The sequence below is a fragment of the Phasianus colchicus genome, chromosome 5 (genome assembly GCF_987193195.1).
Source record: "Phasianus colchicus chromosome 5, bPhaCol1.hap1.1, whole genome shotgun sequence".
Taxonomy (NCBI): domain Eukaryota; kingdom Metazoa; phylum Chordata; class Aves; order Galliformes; family Phasianidae; genus Phasianus; species Phasianus colchicus.
In genome coordinates, this window is record NC_143440.1 from 42,000,304 (window position 1) to 42,019,244 (window position 18,941).

Consider the following 18,941-nt stretch of genomic DNA (forward strand, 5'->3'; position numbering starts at 1 on the left):
GGCCAGAGCGAGCGGGGGACGCGCGCGGGGGGGCGGCAGATACCGCGAGAGTAGCACGCGAGAGCGCGCCGCGCGGGGCGCCGTCACGTGAGGAGCCCGCCCCGCCGCCATGACACCTACTGAGGCGGAAGTCCCCAAGCGAGGTCGCTCGTCTACTTGCCGCGCCGCCCGGCGTACCGAGGCGGAAGTCTTCGCGCGCTGCCCCGGCGGGCTCCGCGTCTCAGTCCCGCCCCGCGCGCGACGCTTGCCGTCACGGGGCTGCCGCGGGCAGCCCGCCTCCGCTTTGCGGCCCGGCCGCCTGCGATGGGCCCGACGGAGTGGATTTCGGCGGGACGCTGCCCACCGTGAGGCGGCAGCTAACAACGGCCCGGAGCGAGCCGGAGGCCAGGGCGGGACGTGGGAATTCACATCGCCTCCGCTCGGTCTGTAGGAGTGGTTTGCTCCTCGGTGTCAGTCCCTCACTGTGCAGTTCCAGGTACGCAGGAGCCCCGCCTGGCCCAGCAGGCGCTGGTGCCTTTGGTCCCAAGCCTTGAGCTGGCCCTGCTACAAGAGCCAGGGCCCAGGCTTACACTTACCTAGACTGGTGACAGAAAGCTGCAGGAAGAGGCAGCAAAAGTCGAATCACCTGTACCTTGCTTGCGTCCAGGTTGTGTTGTGGCTCACGGGCCCTCACTCGCTTGCAGAATTAGCAGTTCCTCACAGAATCTGAGACGCTGAGAACTGCTGGCTTGCTTTCAGGGTTCTGCCATTTGTCTTGGCTTCCATTTTTGCCCTCTTTATTGCCTTTTCTTTCTTTTCCATTCCCTTTGTTTATCCCCTTTCTCCATGGCAGTTTGCAAGACGCATGTAATACAGGAAAGTGTTAACCACGAGGAGCTTTATATCAGCTAACTTTCCCACTGCCACCTTCACTCAATCTTTAGGATAACTTCTGAACACAGCTTAGAGCTCCAACAGTAACCCACCTGTATAAGATCTGCTCAAGCATAAATTGAAAGCAACACTGAATTCCAGCCTTGTGCTCAAGGAATTGTTACATCCATCTCCTCAGCAAAAAACAAAACCAAAAAAACCTGCACTACAGACCATATTTGGTACATTAGCTTCAGTCTGAAGTCCCACCTACTATCTAGCCCAAGCAACATGTTTAGTAACTCCTGTCTGGTAGCCTATGACCAAAATTAATTTGTTAGGGAATAGAGGAGACCTTCACATTCCATCCTCCTAGATGCTTTAGTTCTGTGGTAGTGAGTACCTCCTTTCCCTTCTGAAGGGCAGACCTTGTATAGGCATGTGACTGATGAACCAACTCCGCTGTTCATGGCACATACTGCTGGAGCTCCAACAAAAATTACATGGGACAGATTTTTACCATCCTCTGCTGTCAATTCTACTTCTTTTTTTTCTTGGAATTTTCCACTCCCACAGCATAACCAACAGGAGTGATGAGAGTCTGCCACCTCAGCAGCTGTAACTCATGTTCTAACCTAAGCTGTACTGAAAAAGCAGCAGAAATTGAGGTCCTAGTGTTATTTCACCCTGATGTCTCCAATAAAAAGGCAGTAATCTCTCACAGAGGATTTGTGAAGTGAATCTGTAAATTGTCCAACACTCTTGGCCTTCCATTTTCTACACTTTAAATAATTGCACAAATGATCATGTAAAAATTGAGAAAGATATCAGTGAGGGCATTCACAGCCAGAGTTCACAAATAGTTTTAGCTGCCGAAGTGACTGGCACTCCACCACAAATTAATCGGATTGCAATTGATACCCTTCCTCTTTTCAACATTAAGCACAATTGCTTTCCCTAGATAGACCAGAAACCCCACTGTTTTCCAGAGTGACTCACTGTAATTCAAAAACCAACGTGGACACTACAGCAGTAGTAGCTCAGTGGGGTATCACATTCCTTTCTGATCCCCCAGAAGGTCAGATCAGTGGGAAGATCCAGTCGTGGTTTCAACAGATACCAGAATCAAGTTACTGTGTGGCACTGTAACCCACAAGCTCCTTTAACAAGCATTGCCGTGAATCAAATCAAGCCCCTCATGAGAAATTCCACCTATTGAGTCAAGTCAATGGTCCATCTAATTCAACAGCAATTCAGCTGAGGTAAAACAAGTGAATTAGGCACTTTCTGAATTCTATTCACTCCATGCTACCCCAGCACCTCAGTTGCCCTACTGTATTGCTGTTAATGAATTCACTTCAGCATTGTCAGGATTAACATGCATGTATACATATACTTCAGTAGCAACACTGATGACTTAGCATCATTAGCATAAATTACATGCAGCATTACTACTATAGCTAACTATTCTTTTTTTGCCAGTTGTGGATCACGTTAAGCCTGCTCGTTATCCTGTCTTCTTTCTCTCTAAGGTTTCTTACCATTGCCAACTCAGGGTAGCTTCACCAGGTATGGCCAGTTATACATTTTGGCCATTGCACTAAGGTTGAACTGCACAGTAATGTATTATTACACTTCATGCCCAAAGCAAGGGTGTTGATATTTGGGTACACTCCCTCCTTTGCAAGCAAATAGTTCCAATTGATAATACAAAGGAAAAACTTCTGTCCAAAAATCAAAAGCTGATCCTTTCCTGAGGAATAAACAAAGTTCAGATTCAATCCTAGGCATAATCACCTCTCTTTCTACTGAACTCCACCATCTTTTATAGCTGATACCAAACACGCAGGAATACCTGTTGGTACAAGAAGCATCCCTCATTTCTTCTCAGCAGTGAAATAAGGTGACTGACCATTGTGACATTAGCTTGCCAAGACAGCACAAAGGGAACTACGGCTATGTTCTTAATGCATCTCCTTTGTCAGAGTACCTAGGTCTTTTAAAAGAGATTTTTTCCTTTAAGGTGATAGAAGGAATCTGGAGATGAGGGAAGAGAAAGAAAAACAAAACAGTTTTCTTCATTTATGTACATTATATTGATTACAGATCTACTCTAAATTTATTTGCAAGCTGTAATGTATTGTTCTTCTTAGATATCTTCCATATTTTTCAAAAGCAGAGCTGATGTACAAGTATTTGCTAATCTGAGGAGCTAGGGTGGGACATACTTAAGTCTAAAGACTTGAAGTTGCTAAGTACCTGTGATTTCCACTGAAAGCCACCAGGTTGCAAATGAAAACCACAAAATTTTGATGCTAAATCAAAATAGATTACATTTAAGTTATCATCTTCATTTGTTTTTTGTCTCTTTTTTGTTGTTGTTGTTCATCTGAAAATAATAATAAAAAAGAACAAAAGCTACCCTTCTGTCTTCCAAGAGCAGACAGTGAATGAACCCAATCTCATTCTCTTGGAGGAACCAGTATTCAGTCAGAGTGCCCTCAATTTTTCTGTGAAAACATTACTGATCAATAAGAATAGCAACACCTCATGTTAGATAGTCTAAGATTGTTTTACAACTTCTTAGCTCTCAAAACCACAGAAAAGCTCATTAAGTGCAGCTGTGTCAGTTCATTCCCCTCTGCCCTGGGCAGGGAGAGTATTAAGCAAGGAAATGAGAATTCATTTCAACCATAGTAAAGGAGCACAAACCTGTGATGTACATGTCTTGAACTGAGACTTACTAGCAGCATGCATTTTGATTTTTCCATATTTAGTTCTTGTCCATTGTAGTAATCTACTATTGTAGCTTTCCTGACAAAGTCACTATGTGTACAAAGGCAACTTACAATTTAGAGCTACTGTATTACACTGTTTCCTTAAAAGCAAGGTAAGTCAATGAATGCTTCTCAAAAGTTTCTGAGGGTGCCATCAGTCAAGGAAGTAAACTTTTTGTCCCAGACTTTGATAGAACAGTTTTGCAGTAGAATGAGATACACATATAGTTTTAAATTGCAGTAGCACATCCTAAAATGATAAAACAGAACAAATCCAGTCTAGAAAAGGTAGTTGAAGAAAAGCTGCTTGAAGTTATGATTATACACTGTGAGTTTAGAACTTATGTCCTTGTCATGGTTTTATGATTATTGTTATCGGTATTCCACAGCATGAAGTTATGATGTGGACTTAATGCTCCAATTCCATGGATTGTTGATACTTCTGGGTCCCTGGTTCTCAGAAGAGAAGAATTACACCTCCCAAAAGGCTTTACTGTTCCATTTAGAGGCAAAAATAAAATGCCATACAAGTAATGAGATTTGCTCCTTCTTTTACTGCTTGTGTCTGCAATGTGTACTCCCTGGCCATCTCACTTTCAGCATTAGAGTAAGGCTTTTGGTTTTGGACACTCCCTCTTCTTCTTCTTCTTTTTTTTTTTTTTTTCTAAATAGCTTCAATTCCAATTATATTTTACTATATTGTGTTATCTTGCATTCCACTATCATATTTAGTAAACTAACATTTTCCCTTAGCTCATTGCTGCCATTTTGTTTTTAGGCCCATCTCCTTACCTTTTCCCTAACCCTCTTCCCCGTCTCCCAGGGCATGGATCCATGGGTCCCTCTGCCCCAATTAATTATGAAACTGGGCTGAACTGGCCCAGAAAAACGTTGACAGTTCTCTACATTGAACTCACTCTCATTACTTCCACATACTATACCAAAAAGAATGCAACTTTAAAAATAAAAAGCAAGATTTTTTTATTTATGTGTTCCTACAGAGCTGAAAGAATTGTAGGTGGTCTAAACCACAACTCAACATTTTGGGCACAGGCAGAAGATAGCAACATACACAATATAGAAGCTTTTCTAGATACAGCTAGCCCTTAAGATTTAGAAGTGACTTATTACATAAACATTATGTGCCAGCATTTCTTCTATCAGTGTTGAGGTGTTGCATAAAAATCCTTTAATTAGAATTTAATAAGAATATATTGAATGAAATTTTCCTTCTGACAGCCTGCTCTACAGAGTCTAATAGTTGGAAACAAAAGTCTGTAAGCTCACATCCCATTTGCCTCCAGCTCTAGATTTACCCCCCCCAAAAAATTTAAGTGAGGCAGAAATTGAATTTAGTAGGTTCTTTGAGTCTTATTCAAAGAAACTTCATTTTTTGTGATAGATTTGCTCTTGTATCTAGAATTTGAAGCCTGACAGCACACTCCACCAAAGCACACCAACACTAAGTTGAAGAGTCCAACATATGTACAATTGTCCTCATCAAAGCCCAACAAAGAGCCAAACCTTGCTCTAAAATGCTCTAAACATGGTTTGTGTCTACTAATTTCTTGGAAGGTTGGAGTACACAACATGATGTGCTAGACCAGACAAGGGCTGGCAAGGATTTTGCTGCACATTAAGTCTTTCTATCATGATTAGGCTGTTAGAGCCTCGGGCTTGTCACGTTTTTACAAAGTGCTTACTCAAAGTAGGAAGCATGGAGAATTCAGCTTTAATACACTTTGAGACTGTTTATCATTTGATTACGTACAGTTGTTTGAAAACAACTAATAAACATCTTGCTCATTAGAGTATGACTTAACAGGATGATAAAAATATGCACTTAGTTATGCATGCAATGTCACATAGCTACCTAGCTACTTTAAAAAGCTATCTTCCTCCTTCACACAAAATACACAACTTTCACCTTTGCTGAAGCCCTTGTTGGAAGATGACCACCTACTATTGTCTCTTTGTTACACTTACTCCTGACCCTGTGTACCCACAGAAGCAGTCTCAGGCCTTTAGAGGGTAAGGATCAATATCATAAAATCCAGGGGCCAACCCAAAGTCCTTCTTGTAAAGCTACTACTAACAGTTAAACCTTCTCTTCTCAACATCACAATTCCCATCACAATTTTAGTACAAATTCCACATCAAATTTTGCAAAGCTCTTCATTTTCTAGGAATTCTCTTACCTCCTCAGCTTTAGACTTTCACTTTCCTTAACCTCCCTCAACTTAACCCTCAAAAAAAAACCACTCAGTGTCTTACCCCATGGTCTTTATAGCAGCTATTTCTAGTGGCTTAATCAGTTACAGCTGGAGGAGGCAACTGACTTTTTCTAGGCTGTTGCCACAGGGTGCATTTATTTACATCTCGGGAGGAGTTTCTGCTGGTATACTTACAGATCAGAGATAGTTTCCTTTACATCTCTGGTTGACAAAACTATGCTAAGTTTGAAAAGAAAAAATAATTGAGACATTGATGCTGTTTTTCTCCCAGCCCTAGTGCATTCAGTGATTACATGGATTTTTTGCATCCATACTTCCTTTCCGTACAATCCTGTGCTTATTTCCTCCCTGTGCCACTGTTCTCTGCTCTTGCAGCTGTGCCAGTTCCTTGCTGTGCCATTTATTTTTGTTCTCTGCAGGCTAATTTTTAACCTGGATCAGTTTTCTGATCTAGTTCATAGGGCAACCCCACAAAAGACGTTAGCACAACTGCAGGAGCTGACAGGAGTAGAAATAAGTGACCAGTGGAGGAAATGTTTCAAAATAGCATTGTTTGCCAAATGCTTTGTCAGAAAAGCCTCCAGGACTCCTTTATGTTGAAAAATAATCGGTCTTTGCTGAAATGCACACTCCACTTGCTGTAAGCAAGCAATAATGCTTGTAATAGGAAGGTTGCTGGTTTTATAGTAGAGATTGCTTCTTTGTTTTGCGTGTGTGTTCAGGTTCAGCCTACTGTTTAGATTTCTACAGGATAAATGATTCATAATGAGAATATAGAGCACTGAGTTATTTAAATAGCTAAAAAAGCCCCTAAAATTCTGAAGGCTGAAGTACTTCTGCAGAGGTGTGAGCTAAAGGAACCCATTTGAGTTACATATTCTGTCAGAGCTACCTTGCCTAAGCGCTTTTTAAGGACTAAGATTAATCACTTGGACTGCAACTGTTGTGAATCACGGCTACTCAACTGTGATGAGGTTCCGACAACAGCCAAAGTAGTGCTGGCTCTGAGCCAGGAAGCCTAGCAACAAGGAACTCAGGTAGCAGAAAATCTGTGTTTCAAATACCAATTAGATTCTCACTGCATACAACATCCTACATTACTGATTCTAAAGCAAAGCATTACCCAGCGTACTGATAAAGGTTTTCACCAATTACTGCCATGTATTCTGGCTCCAATGTGTGAAGGTCCACAGCAAAATTGAATTCACTTCAGCAAAGTTATTCCTGATTTATGCAGGCATTGGAGGATAAAAGATTAATAGTGAAAAATTTGCAGTGATCTACAGAGTGACTTCAGGAGCCTTGCTTACCTCTTACTCCATGTGGTGTCCTATGATAAAGTAATTGCCATGGAGTATGCCAGAATACATACAGACAGCATGTAACTGTGACAGGGTGCTGGTCTGTGTATATCATAACCCATTCATTTGGGAGTGCATATGTATGATGTGGGCTAGTCATTGCTTGCAGGTGAGAGGCTGCACGTGGGATTAGTTTGTCCCATGCTTACATATTTTTTTGTGTGTCAATAAACTAAAAATTAATTGTACAAGGCAGGTTTGCTCTTCTTTGGATACTCACTGCCTCCAGGTAAAAAGTCAGTTCCTCTCTACCCAGATGAGTGGCCTAGCAAGTCTCCTGAATTGCTGAGGACCATTCAGAGCTGTTTTAGGGGCAAGCAGGCTGCACATTTCATGGAAAAATAGGGGCATATCCTACACTTCACAGTCTATTTGGTGGTGATCCTATGTCCTTTCCAGGTCTCAACATGCAATGCATCGTGCAGACATGATAAATCCTTTTTTTTTTTCTTTATCTTTTTTTTTTTTTTTTTTCCACTGTATGAGTTGTAGGATTGTTTTTCACAGGACTGGATGGAAATTTGTAGAAAATAAATCCAGTTCAGTTTTGGCTGTGTTCAGCCTTCCTAGCAAGGAATAGTGAGCGTGAACTTGGTTGTGGCCATTCCATGGCTTATGAGCAGTTAGTATGGAGTTCCCATGCTGGGCTAATTATCTTACTGGCAAAGCTGTACTAGTGTGACTGCTGGGCAGTCAAAGACTCTGGCTTTGAGAGAAAGGAAAACAGCAGGAACAAGCCAGCCCAACTCATCCTGTAATGGAGTTATAGAACCCAAGGTATTTATTGCCACTTCTAACCTGTGACCTATTTCCAGAGCTCCTTTCCACTTGTCTTCATGCTAAATGGTGTGTAACCCAGGAGTCTTGTGCATACAAAGATTTTGAAGCTGCGAACATACAAAAAATAAAAACAAACAAACAAACAAAAAACCCGTGAAGCTGCTCTTACAGATCTGAGATCATACTTTTCCTCAGTTGCTTCTTCCTACTCTTGCCTTGCTCTAAATGAAAGATTGTTTTTCTGTCTGAAACATCATCTTCAAATACAAATCTTCCTCTATTTGCATTACGACTTACTGACATCAGCCATCTCATTTTTCCCCAGAGGCAGACTCTAAACAGAGTCTGCAAGTCTATGTCTCTATTTCCCTTTTCTCAAACATATGTAGTGAGCCATCCTATCACATCCACTGCACCTGCAGTGTTGGTTGCTGTTTTTTCATATGGTCAAAGCACATGATGAGCAGAAAGCAATTTTTCCAGTAGAGAGCTTTCAGGCAACTTAATTTTTTCTTTAAGGACTGTAACTATTCTCTTATCCATGCTGCTACTCAGTATGGCTCAGTATGGTTCCTGAAGGGATGAGGCACAAATGACGTGGTATCTGAGGAACAACAACTTGTAAGCTTGTGAAAAGGGTGAAATTGTGGCCTAACAGTTCCCAGAGGAATTGCCTGGGGGTTTCTCTGTGGGCAGATTTATCCCCAGCCCAAGAGGTTTGCCCCTGAAAATGGCTTCTCACAGCCTATTGTATCCAATGCTCTCAAAGAGCAGGTGAGCAGATGCCCAGACACATTGTAGGGTGGAAAAACAAGCTGACGTGGTGCTTGCCACCCCATACGTTGTGGAGTGTGCTCTGGCTGATCCAACAGAGATGCAGTTGTGCCCAGGTCTGGCTGAATTTGTTATGCCAAGCAAACAGGACATGTACAGATGCAGTCAGCATTAATGGATATAAAGGGCTCAACACTGCCCGTGTTGGATGTGGCCTGTAGGCACCGGGAATGACTTTTCCTCAAGAATTTGTAGCTGTTGCTGCAGCCAGCTCCTGGCAGAGTCTGTGCGGTGCTGGGCTCGACTCCCATGAATGTTTTTACTGGCCAGCAGCCAAGGAGGTGCTGATGGGTATCATCTAACATGGAGCAGATGAGAGTACGTTCAAAGCCAGTGATAGTATCTCTATCCATATCACTGGCATAAGTGTGTGATTGGTCAAAGTAAGTCTCTTTCTCTCCTGCCAAAGTCAGCTGAAACTGGAGATGAAGCTGGAGGATGTGAGTAAGTGGTGCAGAACTTCAGACTCATTTTCTTTTAGATCTAACAAACCAAGAAGCACGGCAGTCATCTTTCAGCTGTACAGTTCATTCTCTTTGCACTCTTTGCAACAAATTTCTAGGTCCCTCCTGCCTAGTTTCCAACTGTGGCTTTCAAGAAACAATTCACGTGAATGTTGCTCTAGGCAATGTGCTATATTGATATCAGTGCAAGTTGCTAAAGAATGAAGAATATAAGGGCACAGAGAAGAGACATTCAAGGTAAATTACACTACATTTGGTGTAATCTGCTAAGGGCCTTGAAGGGAGAAGATGTTCCTGTGGATTAAGGAAACAATGGAGGGACTGAACTGTGTTCAGCTAGGGCCCTATCATTCCAAGGTACCAATTTAATGCTGTCATAGCTTTTATTATAAATATTATTTTTTATTGTCTGAGAGATACAGTCTTTTATTTCAGTTAGTTTTTTTGGGCTGAATTTCTTAATGTTTGGAAAAGGCTATTTCTTCAATGGCAGGTGATTGGAAAGGGCAAAGTGGTATCTTAAAATGTATAGGACATGAGATTTTGCAGCTTCACTTCATCAGAAGAGTTGACTACAAAATTAACTGTCTAGACTTTCCAGCACTATGTGAAAATATCACACCACCTATGTATATATACCATAATGGCTACTAAATGTAGATCGTACGTTTGGCTAACTTGCATCTGGACATTCAGAATCAATTACAATATGTAACCAGCATGAGTGATTTTATCACACATATTCAATTGCTCCCACGTGAAAGTGATGAAGAATCTCTTCCTTAGGCAGAAAAATTTTGTATGGGATATTGTAAACATATTGGGGCTTTTCTAGCGAAATTAAGGAGGGTGCTTGTATCAAGAAGGTAGCTATTACGAGCTCAGTTGGTTACGCTGCAATTGTTCCAACTTGAATTTAAAGGTGCAGCCACAAGAGGGAGGCAGGAGTACTTAAATGACAGCATAGTAACTGGCAGAACACAGAAATACATCGGAGAAACGTGTTTTCAAAATATGCCTCCTCGTGCTAAAATCACCCGGTAGCACTCTTATTGAGAGCAATGACTGTTAGCTGGAAATTCTGTAGAAGTAGGTTCATAATGCTTAATATGTTAAATGATCAATGTATACTGAAAATAATACATCTTTTAATTAAACCTGAAAAATAGCTAAGAAATTACTATGTAACAAGCTGAAACTGATTTTCCCGTGGATGCTGCAGAATAAAACAGTCTCCATGCTATCAGGGATTTGTTTCAAATTAATATAGTTGTGTTACTGCTGGGCTATAATACAGACGGATCATTTTATTTCAGAAAGAATACTTTTTATTACATTAATTCTTAAAAAATACAGCAGAGGATTGCGTTTAAACACTTGTATTTCCTTAGCACCTCAACAAAGAAATAAGGCACTATTATTATCCTATTCACTACTTCCAGTGTGGAGAAGGACTTTTAGGTTCACAAAGCTCAGAAGAGAAGGGTATATCTGGAGGCAGAGGGCAGATCTGGGTTCTAGTTCCTGCTCTATAACTATTTTCACAATTTAATGGAATCATAGAATCATTATTGTTTGAGTTGAAAGGGACACTTAAAGGTTCAGCTCCCCTGAAATGAACAGGGACACGTACAGTTAGATCAGGTTGTTTAGAGCCTGGTCCAGCCTGACCTTGACTGTTTCCAGGAATGGGGCATCCACCACCTCTCTGGGCAACTTGTGCCAGTGCTTCACTACCCATATCATAAAAAACTTCTTCCTTATATACTACCTAAACTTCCCCTCTTTTAGTTTGAAGCCATTTCTCCTTGTCCAATCACAACAGACCTTGCTAAATGGGACATTTAGCTCCCATTTAGATACTGAATGGCCACTCTCAGGTCTCCCCCAAGCCTTCTCTTTGTTCCAGACTGAACAGCCCCAGAGCTCTCTCTGCCTGTTCTGACAGGGGAGGTATTCCATCCCTTGAATCATTTCTGTGGCCCTCCTCTAAATTTCTTAACAGCTACAAAAATTGCAATGAAAGATTGACAAACCCATCCAGTACCCTGAACACTTAAAATCTTTGCTACCTCTTATTCTGTCTTGAACTGTTTTCACCTCTGGCTGTCAGTCCTGTCCTGCCAGCTTGTCTCAATCAAGGAGGAAAAGGGAACAAAAGTCTTACATCTACCTCAAGCACAGTGCCCTAACCACTGTGCAAGTTTATAAAGCACATTGCATATTCTGGACACAACAGTGAATGAGACTCCCCAGGAGAGAGAATGAAGGAGAATTGCTTGGCTTGAAATTTTATTTGGCTATTTAACTGTGTAAGGTGGATTCAGACATGCAAAGTCAAACCCTTTGAGAGTGTTGTCCAAATGCTTCTTGAACACTGGCAGCACAGGGCTCTGCCCACTGTTCCGAGGAGCCTGTTCCATGCCTACTGTCCTCTGGTGAAGAATTTTTCCCTACCATCCAGCCTGACCATCATCTGATGCAGTTCCACACCATTCCCTTGGACCCTATTGCTGTTACCAGAGAGCAGAGCTCAGTGCTACGCCTCCAGTCCCTGTGAGGCCATGAGGCCTCCCCTCAACCTGCTCTACTCTGGGCTGAACAGATCAAGGGATATTGGAGATATTTAAAGTGCCTTATGAACACAAAATTAAATTCAGTCTTTAGATAGGTCTGAGTCCTACTATCGATGCTTTGCAGAACAGTCAAAGACAACAGCTTTTTTGTGGTTCAGTTCAAAATCAAATTATACTGATCCACAAGCCATCTAGTATTTCATAACATTCACGTTGTTGTTGTTATTATTATTATTATTGTGGCCTATTTTTTCCTTTTGTTCCTATGGTCAGCATTTGCAGACTGAGATTGTTCAAGTCACATTTTTTTTTGTAGATCCAGGCTAGTGCCAGGACTTCATGAGATATTAACATATTTTTCTCTGATGAGATGATAACTTCAGCACATTCTGTTTTGCCACCCACACTCCCCTGGTCGTTCCTCTCATGCCAGCTGTCACTTCCTGAATGCCAGGGACATTCACTGCTCCCGTGCAAAGGATAGGTAGAACAGCTTGGGAAAAAAAATAAAACAATCCTGCCGACTGATGCAGTTCAAACAAGATTTTGATTCAACTAAAGGAGGGGATGGAAAAAGAGTCTCTAATCATCTCTTGGTTGAAAACTCTGCAATTTTGGTTTTGTTTCTCTTGACGAAAAGACAGATCTCCCCTACAGTTCTGCCTGCATCTGTGAGCTTTTGGAGCTTTCCTAATGTATTCTCTTTTAATCTAAAAGTGCTCTGAACAGGCTGCACCCTAACACGTTTCTCAGGCTCAACACAGAGAAGTAGGTCTTTCTTTTTTTTCTATTCTGCGTAAGAGAAACCCTTACAAAGGAGGCTCCCTCCCTTATGAAATTACTTTCAGCTGTATTCACAATATATTCATCCTATGCCTTCAGAAGCTCTTTAGGCTACATTACTTGCTCCAGGTTTATCTATAGCCCCTGGGGAGGCAGCAGCTGGGATCCTATGAGCAGCAGCAGCCTTCTGCACCACGGAAGTACTAGCCTGCCCTGACCCTTGTACTGCAGCACGTGTCTGCCATTGGGGTTGTATTATGGTTCCCCAGTGCAGCTGCTGGAACTGCTGCAGCCGCTCCTCTCCATCAGATTGTGCTGTTCCATCAGTCAGGATTGAAAAAGAAACCTTTCATAGCTGGTTTTCGAAACACAATTCCAACTACTTTTTTTTTTTTTTTTTTTTTTCATGGCTGTTTGTATCAGGCTTCTAATCCTGTGTCCAAAAGGATAGAGGTTTTTTTCTGAGACTCATGTGTTTCATGTTTCAGATGCATCTGCTGTGGCATAGAACTGCTGCAGCAAGATTCTGGATGAGAAACAATGGTCTCCTTCTCTTTCGCTTTACCTCAGCTAACCTTCAGCAGTTTTTTGACTACTCATAAGTTGTCAGCATATCTGAATTAGACGGTAAGAGCAGCCATGGCAACTGTGAGCACTGGGAGAAAACTGTGATGGCTTTTCCCTCCAAATTGTGCTGTCTCACTCTAATGATGTCTTTTGTTTGGGTACACTTTGTGCTGGCACTCTAACATCTCCATCTCTTGCAGGGAAATTTTTTGGCTTATCTTGAAGGACTGCATTATTGCTGAGGAACTTTAAGTTGCATGTTTTCAAACTTTCTGATTTTTATATAACTCTCCCATTTCTAATCCATTTTGCAGATTGTGAAGCTATGATGGTAAGTCTAATCCTGCACTCCCAATGTAATACTATCATTTCCTAATGTCGATGAGTATCTGAATAACAGTAAATAAAGTGCTATTGCTACAGCAATCTCAGAACTTTCCTACTTAACTTTCTTCCTTTCTTATGGCTGACATGATCTACTCTTGAATAATAAACATGAGGAATCATTCCCTGTGTGCCTCCATTTTCTTGTACTATAAAACAACTGATGTACTAACTGTGAGTTGTACTGTGGGCTCAGAAAAAATCTAAGCAGCCCTTACAATGGGTATCTGATTTTCTTCAGTCAATGAGACTGTCCAGATCTTCAGTGTGAGTGCTTCTGAGCAAGTGACTATGAGAGAAGCGGAAAAATGCATTAAATGGTATTTAATTATTTAATTATTTAATTATTTAATTTAATTTTTTAAATTTGAAAGAAAACGAAGAATCATATCAGAGGAGTCTGTAAATTGTTCTGACATTTTCCTTATTCTTGTTTTGCAGAAATATATTCTGATCACAGGAAGATCCCATTCATAGCTTTAGAATGTAAAAATTTAAGAGATCTGCTAAACAGAAGTTTCAATTCTCAATTACTTTGCTTTGGGACAGCTTCATGGAAAATGTTGGATTCTCTACTATGATCTGTTGAAAGGTTTAAGCTCTAGATCTGATTTATTTTGTTTGCAGTCTATCTTTCAGTCTAGGTGATCAAATCCATTCAAAACACTTCATTTTCCTCCTCCAAATTTAAGAAGATTGGTATCGAGTTATCAGGACATATAGCACATGCTACATACAATTTCAATTTCACAGTGAAAACGTGGGTATGCTGTTTCATCTTAACATTTATTTAAGTTTTCCCATAGTTTAAACAAAACATTACATCCCATTTCAACTCATAAAATCAAAAGGAAAACAAAAACCAACCCACCACTTCTATAAAGTTAACCAGTGTATAGACTGTCTCATTTTACAGAACAAAAAGATGGGAACGCATTACAAAATAATTATCAAACCAATCAATGTCAATAGTGCAAAGAATGGACTGCAAGTAGAAGGAAAGAGGGAGGGAGAGAAGGACGGATGGCTGGATGGATGGCTGAACAAAACAAGGCTAGGAACAGTGATGCCCATTATCAGAGAAAATTTCCTATCTCAGACAACTCATGATGTAGAAATAATTTCAATGGCAGAAGAGGATAAGTACTTCATCAATAAGTGATATGCGTTCTGCACTGACCAGTTCTGGAGATGAGTACAGCTATAAAAACAAGTTGCCAAGACTTACAGGAAAAGAATTTTTCAACCTCTTGAGCAGAGGTGACCTATGAGGGCCTTGATTATTCAAGGACCAAGGGAAATTACTGAGTTTCATACAAGCAACAGACAGAATAATTACCTCAGGCTGAACTTTGTACACCTTTTCTTGTTGCTCTTTTGCAAGAAATTGCTCTCAGTTCTGGAGGGTGAATGACCAAGAGAAAAAAAGAATTTTAGAAGCTACTGAATCATGTGGACAGGTAGACCAACAGGACTTGGGTGTCTTGCCAAGTAAATATGTCAGCCAGCAACCCACCAGGAAAGGTAGGATATTTCTGTGATGTTTCTTATGATACCACTGCAATGATGAAACTACAATCTGTCTCCTTCAGACGATGACTAAATTTGAGTCTAAATAAAATCAAAGGACAAAATTATCATTGGTTAGTTACAGTATTTCTCAGCTGAATTCATCCATTTTCCTTTGCTAACAGATATGCATATAGTTAATAAATGTAAGAGGATTTCACTAAAATTAGCTCAGCTGCCCGGAGATGATCTTCATCTTTACCCCCTGTGATCAAAGACCAATTCAGCTAATTTTTCTAGGCAAAATTCCCTGCAATACCTCAAGTACCACAGCACAAAATGAAGCAAAGTCATAACGAAAAATAGAAAGTTCAAAGTGGGAATAGCTTCAGGGAGTAAATGTATGCTTACCTTGAAGGCACATTTCCTGCATGGAACATTTTAGTACTACAAAGCTTTCAAATAAAACAAAGACAATGATTATATCTTCATCAAAAGGAGTGTTACACTGAAACTATTTAAAGAAATTCTTCCCCAAGTTTAAAAAAATAAAATTGCTCTACAGACCTATTTTATATTTAGTAATTTCTGCTACTCTAAAATGGATAAAGCCTCAGTTTTTTTCCCCTCACCCCCAACAATGGTCTAAATTACTGCTCTACCCCTAGGTTCACATAGATGAGGTTCATATGTTGAATAATTGGCACAGCTTAATTAAGCAAGAACGGTGACAGCCTCAACAGTGGCACTTAGGAGCTCAGTGTTCCTAGTACTGCTTAGTACTTATCATGGGTCTAGATTGGAAAGATCTTTGAGTGATGCCACTTGATTATATCAACATTATATTTTCTGAACATTTTGGTTGTTAGTGCTCTTTTCAAAAATCGAACTACTTACACAAGTGATTCAATGGGAACTGTGTTCACAAATACGATCTTTTGAAACTCCATCAGGATTTCAGATCTCAAAAATTCATACTTCTGAAAATTCAGTGCCAAGAACATCACAAAGATGTCCCTCAGAGATCAAAATGGATTAAAATAGGTTTTTTTATAAACCTCAATACTCCATCAGTTTTAGCTTCATAAACTCCTGCAGTCTTGGAAGAGATTCTTCTGTCATTCAAATAACTATGTAAGAGAGATTAGCTTTAGGCCCATACTCTTGTTTTCATTCATTAACTTCTAATTTAAAGAAAATAAATAATCAATGATAAAGAAGTAGAGAAATGAAGTAAATCCAGAAAACTCCAGTATGTTAATCTTTAGATTTTGGGAGCTGAAATATTTTATGGTGGAGGTATGATAGAGACTGAACAGTTTGGAATTCAACTGAAATGGAAAGTGAAATTCCTTTGATTTTTTTTCCGCTTCATTAAGGAGTACAACGTATTTTTTCTTATTTGGTACATGTTTTTGTATTTTCAAGGGATGAGGGAAAAAATGCAGAAATTCAGACACTAAGTGTCTGAATGTGGTTTGTCCACAAAACATCTCATACTTTCTCAGCGACATCTCAGAACACATTCAGTTTTGACTTGCTGGATTTCTTGCTGGTCATTTTCAGGAATTGTATGCTGGGGCTACAGGAAAAAAAAAACAGGAAAAATACCTACAAGTTCTTCAAAGGCCTCTGAAACACAAAGCGGTAACAGAGCTGAGAATCAGTCATGAATTCAGCTCCATGCTGTCAGATATTTCACAACCTATATACATAGTTATTTAATAAATAATTCTTGACAGTATATTGCTAATTTTCATCCATGGATCTCAAAACGCCTTGTGAAAGTTAATACCATTCTTCCCTTTAAAGTGAGATGATGCAAAATTTAGTATTAGCTGGTGTACCCAGAGAAGCTCTCTGGGCTTCAGTAAGATTACACACTTATTATTGAGAAGTCCTAGTAGGACTGAGGTGATATATTTACAGCATATACATTTGCCAGAGGTTGTGTAGTAACATGGCTGTGTAAATATTTATCACTAGGCATTAAAAAAAAAAAAAAAAGGCATAAAAAGGCATTTAGAAATTCCCTACAGTTTGTTTTAAATTCTACCACTGCTGGTTACAGACTCAGTATAATTAATCTCGTGCTTTATTCTGGACTGCAGTGATTTTTCATAGGAGTCACAGTGAAAGTAGTAAACCAGGATTGAATATTAATTTTCTGTTATATGAAATGTAAAATAAAATAAACCTATAAAATTATAAACAAGCTTTCATTTTAATTCATTCAAATACATTGCCACGGCTTTCCAAATCTGTGATTTTAAAGTCAGTAGAAATCTTTCAAAAGATAAATGATTTAATTAATTACTTTTTTTTTTACATCAAAAATTACCTTCAGACAAAATATTATGGAAGCCATGGAAACAGATATAAAAAAGTAAGTGTTCTGAACACTGTTTTCTTTTCTGAAAAAATATATGAATGAGTGATTTTTGCCTTTTTTTTTTTTTTTTCTCCCCAGAAAGAAAGCTTGAAACTTGCTTCTACTTTCAGTTGACTGGAGATCTAGAATTCTCCATGATGGAAGCTTGTTTTTAATTTTTGAAAAAATATTTTGGGTCTCAGTTACCTGGGATTTTATAAAGATAGCTGCAGAAAAATTACTTATATTGTAGGTTAAAGATAGAACATGAAAGCAATATTGTGTGGCAAACAAGGACAGACTTCCAAGGAGTTTGGGGAAGGCAAAAAACCTTGTTAAAGTAATACTGTTCTGACATTTTTGATAACCATCCATCTTATCCTTTAAAGAAAGCATAAAATAAAACAAACAAAAAAAACCAATAATGTATTTCCCTTAAATATCTTTCTATTTAGGAATGATCTAATGTTTTAGAAAAGTCCTTTCAGTATCATTTCTACTATAGGACATTCCCTGCTACTAGCAGCTGTAACCCTGCTAAGTCAAAATAACAGGACAGCCCTGAGTAGCACATGAAAATTCTAAGAAATTGCAGGTTTCTTGCAGCTTGTCCAAACCCCATGAAAATGTACACACTGACAGCATAGCTAAGAGAACAAGGCAGGAAAGGATAAGCAGCAGAATGGTTAGATGATTAGCTGTACTGCCAATAGCTTGTTTGCTTGATGTCTACTACATTTAACATGTAGAGTTTGTTGATTCTCCATGATGATGCTCCAGGGTTCTCAATCTGTTGATGACTTCAAAAATGAAACTTCGTATCACTGCTTCACTTGATGTTCCCTGGGTTTTATTTGGCAGTTCAGAAGGAAGTGAATCTGCTGATGACCAAACCAAGCAAAATACAGGAAAAATGCCTATTGCAGAAGGGTAAGCTTGTGAGATGAAGACTGCTTTCAGATCTGGCTGTGATGGTGGCATGTTCAGTGCAGAACCCAGATGGTGAAGAAGCACAAAAGGCAGGCTTGACTGTAAAGCGATTCATTCTGTCAATGCAACAAACGTATTGATGATAAGTACTTCAATTGTTCCAGCCCATGGGTCCTCTCCAAACAAATTACTGGTGACCTTCTTCTCAAGATACAGATAATTACAGGAAAAATAAAACTCTTTGAAGCATTATTTTAAAAGTAATACTCCATACTTTTAAAAGAAAAATATCAAAATCTTCAAGTCCTCTCTTCCAAGTCTGTTAGTTTGACTACACCTCTTGGGACTCGGAACACTGATATTCCTTCACTGTATGGCACATTCGCTGAGATCTGCAGTATCTTCTCCCTTCAGATCCTCACTCAAGCTTTTCTTCTGCTCTATTTCTACCTGGCAGAGGAAAAACAACATTGATAATGAGAAAAAAAAAACCACAAAAAATTGAAAAATCCTTAGCTG

General features: G+C 39.8%; 2 protein-coding genes across 6 annotated transcripts in view; one reads left to right on the forward strand and one right to left on the reverse strand.

Moving 5' to 3' along the window:
* The first annotated feature begins 21 nt into the window (after positions 1–21).
* On the forward strand, positions 22–4,256 carry LOC149917878 (uncharacterized). Of its 2 annotated transcripts, none has more exons than XR_016467017.1 (2): positions 22–475; positions 4,019–4,256. XR_016467017.1 is itself a non-coding variant. In XM_090141476.1 (2 exons), the coding sequence occupies exons 1-2, from the start codon at positions 110–112 to the stop codon at positions 4,021–4,023; spliced, it is 318 nt and encodes a 105-aa protein (XP_089997602.1). In that variant the 5' UTR covers positions 22–109; the 3' UTR covers positions 4,024–4,256. The 2 variants fall into 2 exon arrangements, 1 of the variants encoding a protein (XP_089997602.1); XM_090141476.1 differs by having other exon boundaries at positions 22–422.
* Positions 4,257–14,160: 9,904 nt separating this feature from the next.
* The window catches only part of STON2 (stonin 2), a 70,804-nt gene continuing 66,023 nt past the window's right edge, over positions 14,161–18,941 (reverse strand). For all 4 annotated transcript variants that reach the window (XM_090141475.1, XM_031593132.2, XM_090141473.1 and 1 more), the window contains exon 7: positions 14,161–18,872. In XM_090141475.1, the coding sequence (XP_089997601.1) occupies positions 18,789–18,872 (84 nt within the window). In that variant the 3' untranslated portion in view covers positions 14,161–18,788. The remainder of the gene's footprint in view (positions 18,873–18,941) is intronic.